The following is a 9,181-nucleotide window of genomic DNA, read 5'->3' as shown; positions in this document are numbered from 1 at the left end:
ACTCGGGAGTTAAGCGCTGCGACACTGCAATCATGCACCGTGATGCTTATTACTGTTTACCCCCACTAGTTTTTCGCTGTGTGACTTTTATTTGCATTTATGATGATTTATCTTTATCAGGCTCAGTACTTCGTACTTCGTACGAAAAAGTTGTTATTTTCTGTTGTCGTATTCTCCTTGTTGAACTGACCGGATTTTTATACTTAAGTTTGATGCGTTTCCAAGAATTAATAATCTGGGTCAGGTCATAAATTGTTCTGTTACTTAATATTTATCGTTTTATATATAATATCCCTATGACTATAACCATTTGATTGTTAAAAGCGCTGCACTTTCTCTCTTCCGAATTTTGGCCAGAGCGTGATCGCCGGCGCAATGCCGGGAAAGCGTCATATTTTCATCCAAGGGATGCCCGGTTCGTTATTTCCAGCGCAATAGGTTTACGAGTGAAAAAACGCATGCTTATACTGCGTAGTCAGTTGAAAAAGTGAATGTCTGCCTAGTGAATTCGTTACTTTGGTTGCGAACATGAGCAGAGCAACACGATTGCGTGTCAGTGATAATTTACAGATATGTCTGATAGTGTCTGATCCTTCGGATTGGGGATTGTAAAAGAGTATTTTCAGGATCCGGAAAAAACTACGTGTATTGGCAAGATCTTCCAGCACCTGAAAAATACGTCTAGTGATGTGAAAAGTAAATGTATGTTCAATGGATTTTGCACGGACGAACAGCGCACTCCTGATGGTATCCGCAGCGGATTCATTGTGCGCGATCTCGTCAGTGGAGCGACTTGCCCACTGGCAACAATCGAGTAAGTGATCCACACTGCACAGTTCACAATCAGTTAATCTTCCTCTTTCTTTTCCCGATAAGGTTGTATCAATTTCGACTAATTATCGCTATTTGGATCTTGAATTGGTTGGTTGCCGCATGAAACTAATCACATCACAGGCGTGCTACGGCGTATCCATAATGATGTACAGTACTGTAACTATTGCGCAGGAAACCGGTTGGGCCGGCACCGACATTAGGAAAATACTATGTGCAGTTGGAGCGGTTTGAATCCCTGGTGTTACCGATGCTGGAAGCTGCCGCCGCCTCATCCGAACCATGTGTGTTCTTCTGTGACGAAATTGGATCCATGGAATTGAAGTCGCCCCGATTTTTCCCGGCGGTGCGGAAGTTGCTGGATTGTTCTGGTGTGCGAGTTGTGGGCACGTTGCCGGCCCGCGGGAAGCTTCCGCCCGCGGTGGTTGACATTTTACAGCGGAACGATGTACAAATTTTTCAGGTACAAAAATTCCGACACTACTGTTCAAGTACTGTACATAACAATGTAACAGGCGTTGAATTACTTAAATACGATACAATAATAAATAAATTGATATTATGATTCATTAGGCTGATAGTCGACCGTAAAGTTCCATTAACTGTGCCTGTGTGTACTATGCAGATTTCGCAAAATAATCGGGGAGATTTGCCGGGTGTGATTGTAAATCACCTGGAAGATAAAGCATCGCTCCAAATACAGACCACTGCACAGCTCAGGCCTGAGATGAATAAAGAATTCTAGTGCCAAATGTCAGCGGCGGACGGCGTAACGTTTGGACAAACGCGATGGGAATTATCTCCATCGTTTTTCTGTTTTCATTATTTCGGCGGTACTTTGGATGACTGATGACTGTACTTTTGCATTCTAAAACGTTTTAATCGAATAAACTACAATATTTGTGTTTTGTGCGTGTACGGGGATTGAAATCTGAAACATGGTGGCATAGAAAGGTGTTCATTTCGTTTATTATGCTTGGAAAATGTTGCTTACCTTGATTTTCACCTTTTGTGAACAGTTCGCGCGGACTGGAGGATGATAAGTGTTTAAGCTGAAAACTGTTGAATCGTCTGAAGTTCTAAATATATCGCTTCGGCTTCATCGTGATAAAAGAATTTACCGGAAAGCGGTATGCACCGATAGTCGATTGTAACCAATCGTTTTTGTATATAATAGCATATTCTTTTGCTCATTTATATGTCATAATGAGAGCATATGCTTGAAACCGCTACGAGTACTGATGACAAGATATTGTATGTTATTTAAAAAGGTGGCTATAGGAATAGCGCCTGAAATGGTTTTCGTACCGTATAGTGTATATCGTTTGAAGTATTTGACAAAGAAGAAGAAATAAATGTTGCAGATTCTTGTTTAATCATTTAACGGCACCAAGTGTGCATGTGGCTCAGTGGCTGTACCACCAAGTGTGTCGCTGTACTGTACACCAGCGAAATAAGCAGCAAAAAACTTGTTTTACATAACCGCACGTACGTAGCCTTTTTTTCAGCAGATCTAGAGAAGAAAATTATATTATCTTATCTCGAATTTACTGTGCCGTAATTGTTGTTCGCTTCGGAAATATGGAAATTTCTTGAATACGTCACGGCTCCTTATTAAAATAATGTTTCAGGCTGTTCCGATTTTGTAAGCATTACGAAATACTGTGGAAAGCATGCATTTTGTCTAAATCGTCTCATTTGTCTAAATTCCATTTTTTACCGGAGGAATATTAGAATGACATCGTAGATCCACGTATTTTACAGAATTCTGTAATATCTTCTCTCTTGAAAACACGAACCACCATAGTATTCGGTTTCATGTACCTAAACGTATGTACACGTCGTACAGTACTAGTTATCGTCGATGTAAACGTATCTCCACAGACATTTAAAAGATTTCACCAAGTTAAGTTATTATTTCAAGTTTATTTTAGTTGTTCAGGTACATTGTTAATTCATTACAGATTCACGTAATAAACAGGGCAATACCGGATCATTACCGGGATTCTGCTGTTTAACTAACGTTTCCGGCTTTCCGCAAAAAATATACTTATAACCAGTCAACGAGTTTTACTGTACATTCAGCTGTATTCATTCAGCTGATTTTCCGATATATCGGTGTAAAGTCGGTATTCTACAAATTGTATCGTTAATCTAGTGATGAGTCCGTTTAAATTAGCGTGCCATTTTTTCTTAAAAGTGTTATATAAGTAAATTAATTGCTTAAAAATACGAAAAGCGATTTTATTATGCGCCCCATACTGATGCATGCATGATGCATGCTGGCGCTTGCAGTGTAATCGCATTTTTATTACGCGCGCTATCTGCAGGTGGCCATTCAAAGCAACGTAAACCAGTGAGATGGAAGTCATTCACACGTTTATGTCATTCTGAGAAAAACGCGAATGTTGCCAGCAGCACATTTAACGCTACTTAACAATCGGCAGTCAAACTTTTTCGTTTACGGAACCTTGCAGACGCGCACGTATACAAGAGAATTTCGACTAGATACAGGAGCTAGTCGTCGGGCTTAACCGGCATTGCAACCTTCGCATGTGTGCAACAAACAGCAACCATCGCATTCAGCCCGCGGCCCTGTTTATCGTCTATTTACCGACACTTTGTATCACATTTACGACCTACGGGTAACTTGCAGAGCGTCGTTATCACATGTTTTTCTTATTTATGATCAAGTCTTGGCAGCCGCTGCCACGGCAATTCACGGCTTACTGTATCCAAATAAAATGTATGTATAATGTATGCACCTTGAGCAATCTACCTCTTCTATATACTGCTACAGTCTTATGAAACCTCACAAGCTATCATCAAATTCTATGTGGCAAAAATTAAAACCAAATGCTGAAAGTGGCAGAATGAAAACATTCAATAAAACAACACAGTGCGAATGTAGACTCACAGTCTCCGGTTGAGCATTTCCATATTATACCAAAGCAAATCAAATTTTTTTCCATCAGATACCGCTGCAGTCGACATCCGCTGAATTGTACCGCACCAGATGGTTGAAAAACGGAGGGGCGACGTGACAGATGGGACGGACAATGGGCGGATTACTGCCGGCTCCAACCGGCGGCGGAACATCAACGACAGACGGAGTGGCAGTCTCCACTTCCGGTGTCGATTCCTGTTCCTGTTTGAGCCCGTGCACGGAGCGAATGTGGCGTTTGAGACTGGACTGCCGACTGAATGTCTTCCCGCAGCTCCTGTCTGAGCAGATGTAGGGCCGAAATCCCCGGTGGACGGAATTCTCGTGGTAGCGCAGCGATTCACTGCGCGTGAAGCACTTGTCGCACGCCAGACACACGTAGCGGTAATTCGGCTCGCCAGTGTGATGGCGAATATGAGTTTCGCATCTCTCTACAAAAGACCGCAATTTTAGAGTCCAAAAATAAATATGGAGTTTAATGGTTGTCGATAACGCATACGTACGCTTGGAACTAAAACACCGCTGGCAGTATGGACACTGGTAATCCTTCTGCGACGAATGCGTCTTCCTGTGCGTGCGCAGATGTGCCGACTGTGTGAAGGCTTTATTGCAGATCTCACACACCCAGTCCCGCCTTCCGGTGTGGTAGGCAATGTGCGCTTTCAGAACATTGGACTGAGCGAAACTCTTCGGACAGAAACTACACCTACGGAACAAGAGAAATACGTTGGAAAGGTCACGATTTGCATGCCGGACACTGCAACGTACTGGTAGGGTTTGATGCCGTAGTGCAGCCGAAGATGAATCTTCAAACACTTCTTGGTCGCGTATAACTTGCCACACAATCCACATTCCGCTCTCCCGTCGGCTTTTTCCACCTCAAATTCTTGTCCGAGTTTACTGCTTTTCTTGATGCCTACAAGTTTTTCATCGCTGAGGCTTTCGGTCAGCGTTTTCTCCTCGCTGTCTGCCTTACACAGGCTGACTGGTTCGTGCTGCTTTGCCAGTGATATGGTCTTTTTGGATTTTGTTGACGTTGACGGTTTGGGCACAGACAAATCCAACGGCTGTGTATCAACCGCGGAGCACGCGAATTTGATGACCGATGACCGCTTGTCGTCGTCCATTTTTGTACTGTGGCTGTTCTGATTGTGGGTGTTGTTGTTGGAGTTGCTGCTGGGACGGACGTATTTTTTAAAGGCTGATTGGCCTGGATGTCGAGATGTGTAGTACTCCGTCAGTCTGCTGGCAAACTTTGCATTGAATGATGTTAAAAATCCCCGCAATTCACTGGACTGCAGCGACATTCTTCACCGCTGCTGACAGTGTGCTGCAAGTCAATTTATAATGGTCAAGAAAGATAAAAATTAAAAGAGAGAACCATCTAATCAGTGTGTACAATCTACATGTTAAGCCATGCACGGGAAGTTTCTCTCAACAAACAACTCGACTGGCAGCGATATTCTCTAGTGAGAATATTAAGGCGAGTGAACAAAACGCCGGAAAAACACAGGCAGCCACACCGTATGTTTGTCCCTGTGGTATAGACCTATGAACCGGATTTGTGAAACACATATCAAGGCATCATGTGGAAAATGTAATGCGCAAGCAGAACCACTGCACTTGACGTGGAGTATGACTTGAGACAACAAACGTACAACGGTTGCACCGTACAGTGTTTTAAGTAAAAACTTCCAGCTGTCCTGCAGCACTCGTTAATCGTTATCATTGTTGTGCGTGCAGCGAAGGAATTTTCGCTACAAAAAAGCTGACTTGGTGTGGAAAACGCTACATCCACTTCGAGCATCCCTGCCTTTTGTTCTGCGAAACACTTCGCATAACCCATAAACATGACGATTGAGCTGAAAACAATTAACGCTGACAACGCGTTGACTTCCGATGATTAGCTACATTTTACAAGTGTGTACCACTACCGGGTACCCGTAGCAGTTTTACGCCGAGAATTTTAGAGCTACTGTTAGAGTGCATCTCGTCCTGGGTGCTTTACTTCTCCAAATTGTGCAAAAAAGACGTTATTATACTGACAGCACTGCAGTTTTCCAGAAATCACTAAAATTCTCTTAAGAGTACAGTTCGTTTTATGCGTTTTTATATTGCAGCAGGCAGGTTTCACTGTTACCGCGGCGGCGGTGATTATTCAAATGTACGATATACAGATCGAGTGACCTTTTCATTCATGGTCAGCACCGCTGCGCCACACCGGTGGTCAGCAAAGGAAAGCTCATTCCTGTCGGATCACAGCTAGCGCTATTCACATAATGCCGGACTGGTTTTGCATAAAACAATTACTTAAAAGATTAAAACTATTCTCGATCAGGTTAAAGGAAAACGGTCTCGAACAATTAAGCCTAACTGTCGGAAACTGGCGTATTACAAAGTAGTAATTTTACAATACATACGTACTCGTACCGTAGCAATTCACGTCATACTGTTGTGCATGCACTGCATGAGAGTTCACTTCGAAAGTTGTTTACGTCTTTACTCCTTACTTGCTAATAGTCCTTATTCCGTCTACAAATATCCTGGTACAGTAAAAAAATAATGACATCGGCTTAGAAACAGCAACAATTAATAAACTGCGTTTATAACTGCATGATAGCTCATCACGAAGTGATTACGGCTAATAGCCACATTTTCACACTGACTGTGAAATTCGCTAGAAAATAGCTTTTAATGAGAGACTTTCGTATCACGATCTTATGGTCCGTATCGTAATGAATACTTATATAATACTAATAAATACTGTAATCCGAGGTAACATAGGTTAGCATTAGCTATCCCGTATTAGTGATATTCCCCATTTTCATGGTGATCGTTCCATGATTTCATTATTATCTCATGCAACGACTGTAAGGATCATGGAGTATACATTAACATTTTCGACGTTTGATTAACAAACTGGTCCTTCTCGCAGCCTTCCAGCGGTGACACTTGACACTAAAGTATAATTTATACTTATTCCACAATTTAACACATTCCAGATTACTTACAATTTGCCGGAAATCATGGTCACTTAAGAGGCGGTACTTTGGGCAATGCAGACGACAGCAGTGGCGTTCTGACGTCACTAGTTCAGCTGTTTGGCTTTCGTTCTGATTTGACAAGATCTGGTACGGAAACGGTGTGGCAAATATTTCGCGCGAAGGCGAAAAGAAGAATCGCTTAACACATCAGCATAGAAAAAACCTGTACAAAAATGCAGTGTCTTCCGTTGGTTCCTCGATCAGTTGTAAAATAGATACATTAGGAAATCAGGCGATGGTTCATAGTTGTAACCTTCCATACGTACAGTATATTCAGTCGTGAAGCAGTTGGACGTCAACATCAAAATAATTATGTAATATACAGGTGCAGTTAGCAATTTAACAGTGCCAGAGAGGAGTACTTCTCGTTAAAAATTAACGAAAACCTAATTGCGCGCGATTATGCAACAAACAGCGCCGTATGGGTTTTGCAAATGTGTGTATGCGGCGTAGACCTTCGCGTTCTATCTCGAATTACATGTGGCTCCACTTTGCATCACATAGAGTAGTCTCATAAAAATATCGCATGGTTCATAATTATTTTCGAGTCTGTCGCCGCGTTTGCGATTGTATCGATCGATGTCTGGCGTCGGTGTAAACAACGCACCGAAATGCCGAAGATATGTATGTTCTAATTTCGTCGTCATTTTCCGGCGAAGAAATTTGTACGTTTGCACGCTTGCTTGCATCTACTTTGTATCCGCACCGAGTCACCATACTGCCACGTCGCAGTGACTTCGTGTCGCTCAAGTCACATAAAAGCGTGAAAATTTTCAAAGCGTTTTTTAATTTTGGCAAGCAAATTACCGATAATTCTGGTATGGTGTCATGATTTATTTTTTTGAATTTTTTCGTATAAAAGTTTTGCCAGAAAACTTCTAAATCGGCCTATAGTTTTCAATTTCAGTTTGAATAATTGTGTCAGGTTTGCTTCCTGCGCAGTAATTTGTGATCAGCAGCGCTGTCGGTCTGTTTTGGTTGCATTGTATTGTGCATCTCACCGTGCTGCAACACCGCAGCAATTGCTTAAAATTAATTGTTAGAAGTTCTGCAACAACTTTGGCATTCCTCTCCCGTGTTCTAAGACGCGCTATGATTCCCAAAATGTTAGACCGTCCGTGTGACGTTATCTGCCTGTTCGACGTGGACGGGACACTGACGAAGCCGCGCAATTGCATTACGGCGACGACGAAGAACTTCCTGGAGAATCTGCAGCAGAAAGTGCACGTAGGTTTAGTTGGAGGCTCCGATCTGGCCAAGATCGCCGAACAGATGGGTGGAATGGAGGAAGCCATGCGCTTCGATTACTGCTTTTCCGAGAACGGCCTCGTGGCCTTCAAGAATGGCCAACTCATCCACGAAGAATCCCTGCAGAAACACTTTGGCGAAGAAGTACTGCAGGACTTTATCAACTATGCACTGGCGTATCTTTCTAAAATCCGTCTGCCACTCAAGCGCGGAACATTCATCGAATTCCGCAAAGGCATGCTGAATGTGTGCCCTGTAGGGCGTTCCTGTTCACAGGCGGAACGGGATGCATTTGTGGAGTACGACAAGGAGCACAAGATACGACAGACCATGATTGATGACTTCCGTGCGAAATTTTCTGATTTGGGATTGGTGTTCAGTATCGGTGGACAAATCAGTATCGACGTGTTTCCCAAGGGTTGGGATAAGACGTACTGTTTGCGGCATTTGGAAAAGGACGGATTCAAGATCATCCACTTTTTTGGCGATAAAACCATGCCTGGAGGAAATGACCATGAGATTTTTGAAGATGCGAGGACGGTGGGGCATACGGTGACGTCGCCGGAAGACACTGTCAAGCAGGTGTCGCAACTTTTCGGATAAATTGATGTGCTAATGATTTTCATGGCATTCCTTCCGCTGTTATTTAAGTTGTTCTGCAGACGTCAGCGTGACAAAAGTTACATTTTATATTGTTTTTCGCAATTTTTTCCTTCGCAGCAGAGTGCCTTTGCACAAAAAATTTTAATAAATAACGTACTGTACTTCCTGTCAGTGTTTCCAGAAAGCGATAGATAGTAGAGCGCCTACATGCTGAGTGTGCTCACTGTACCGACATAATGCGATATGAGTTTTGTCATCGACCTCTGTGCATTATAGTGTTACGAGACGGCGCTCCTTTATATTTAATATCTATATTACTGCCAAACACAACCGAGTGAGAAGATCGGGAAAAGACAACTATTAACGGGAAGCAAAGAACGAAGTAATAGCAGAAAAAAAATTTCTACCGCGTTGCTTGCTCTTGTGGGTAGAAACCTAAACTCTTGTAAGAAAGTACTCGTTAGATTAGTATTTATCGTTAGATATTTATCGTTAGATAAATACAGTATTT

At 42.5% G+C, this 9,181-nt stretch overlaps 3 protein-coding genes across 5 annotated transcripts; 2 read left to right on the top strand and 1 right to left on the bottom strand.

Moving 5' to 3' along the window:
* The first annotated feature begins 13 nt into the window (after nt 1-13).
* LOC129581204 (cancer-related nucleoside-triphosphatase homolog) lies at nt 14-2,052 on the top strand. Of its 3 annotated transcripts, XM_055472161.1 has the most exons (5): nt 14-415; nt 627-814; nt 877-921; nt 1,006-1,294; nt 1,457-2,052. In XM_055472161.1, the coding sequence occupies exons 2-5, from the start codon at nt 705-707 to the stop codon at nt 1,574-1,576; spliced, it is 564 nt and encodes a 187-aa protein (XP_055328136.1). In that variant the 5' UTR covers nt 14-415; nt 627-704; the 3' UTR covers nt 1,577-2,052. The 3 variants fall into 3 exon arrangements, with proteins under 3 accessions (XP_055328136.1, XP_055328135.1, XP_055328137.1); XM_055472160.1 differs by having other exon boundaries at nt 14-814; XM_055472162.1 differs by lacking the exon at nt 877-921 and having other exon boundaries at nt 14-814.
* Nucleotides 2,053-3,494: 1,442 nt separating this feature from the next.
* LOC129581108 (zinc finger protein 28-like) lies at nt 3,495-7,438 on the bottom strand. The gene is made up of 5 exons (XM_055471999.1): nt 7,086-7,438; nt 6,787-6,982; nt 4,544-5,105; nt 4,279-4,481; nt 3,495-4,206 (listed from the first exon to the last, which is right to left on the bottom strand). The coding sequence occupies exons 3-5, from the start codon at nt 5,080-5,082 to the stop codon at nt 3,803-3,805; spliced, it is 1,146 nt and encodes a 381-aa protein (XP_055327974.1). The 5' UTR covers nt 5,083-5,105; nt 6,787-6,982; nt 7,086-7,438; the 3' UTR covers nt 3,495-3,802.
* On the top strand, nt 7,359-8,831 carry LOC129581110 (phosphomannomutase 2-like). Its single transcript, XM_055472000.1, has one exon. It carries the CDS (start codon nt 7,912-7,914, stop codon nt 8,668-8,670), a length of 759 nt encoding a protein of 252 aa, XP_055327975.1. The 5' UTR covers nt 7,359-7,911; the 3' UTR covers nt 8,671-8,831.
* The last annotated feature ends 350 nt before the right edge of the window (nt 8,832-9,181 follow it).

This window comes from Paramacrobiotus metropolitanus, unplaced genomic scaffold, assembly GCF_019649055.1.
Source record: "Paramacrobiotus metropolitanus isolate TYO unplaced genomic scaffold, Prichtersi_v1.0 Parri_scaffold0000005, whole genome shotgun sequence".
NCBI classification, from domain to species: Eukaryota; Metazoa; Tardigrada; class Eutardigrada; order Parachela; family Macrobiotidae; genus Paramacrobiotus; species Paramacrobiotus metropolitanus.
This window is presented reverse-complemented; position numbering and strand designations above follow the sequence as displayed.

Excerpts from the sequence above, each read along its gene's own strand:
- LOC129581204 (XM_055472161.1), top strand. The coding sequence starts at position 705 with ATGTTCAATGGATTTTGCACGGACGAACAGCGCACTCCTGATGGTATC. Across the intron at positions 815-876 it reads TGCCCACTGGCAACAATCGA|GTTGTATCAATTTCGACTAA; the intron begins GTAAGTGATCCA and ends TTTCCCGATAAG. Across the intron at positions 922-1,005 it reads GCTATTTGGATCTTGAATTG|GAAACCGGTTGGGCCGGCAC; the intron begins GTTGGTTGCCGC and ends ACTATTGCGCAG.
- LOC129581108 (XM_055471999.1), bottom strand. The coding sequence starts at position 5,082 with ATGTCGCTGCAGTCCAGTGAATTGCGGGGATTTTTAACATCATTCAAT. Across the intron at positions 4,482-4,543 it reads TACGGCATCAAACCCTACCA|GTGTAGTTTCTGTCCGAAGA; the intron begins GTACGTTGCAGT and ends CTTGTTCCGTAG. Across the intron at positions 4,207-4,278 it reads GCGGTGTTTTAGTTCCAAGC|AGAGATGCGAAACTCATATT; the intron begins GTACGTATGCGT and ends GGTCTTTTGTAG.
- LOC129581110 (XM_055472000.1), top strand. The coding sequence starts at position 7,912 with ATGATTCCCAAAATGTTAGACCGTCCGTGTGACGTTATCTGCCTGTTC.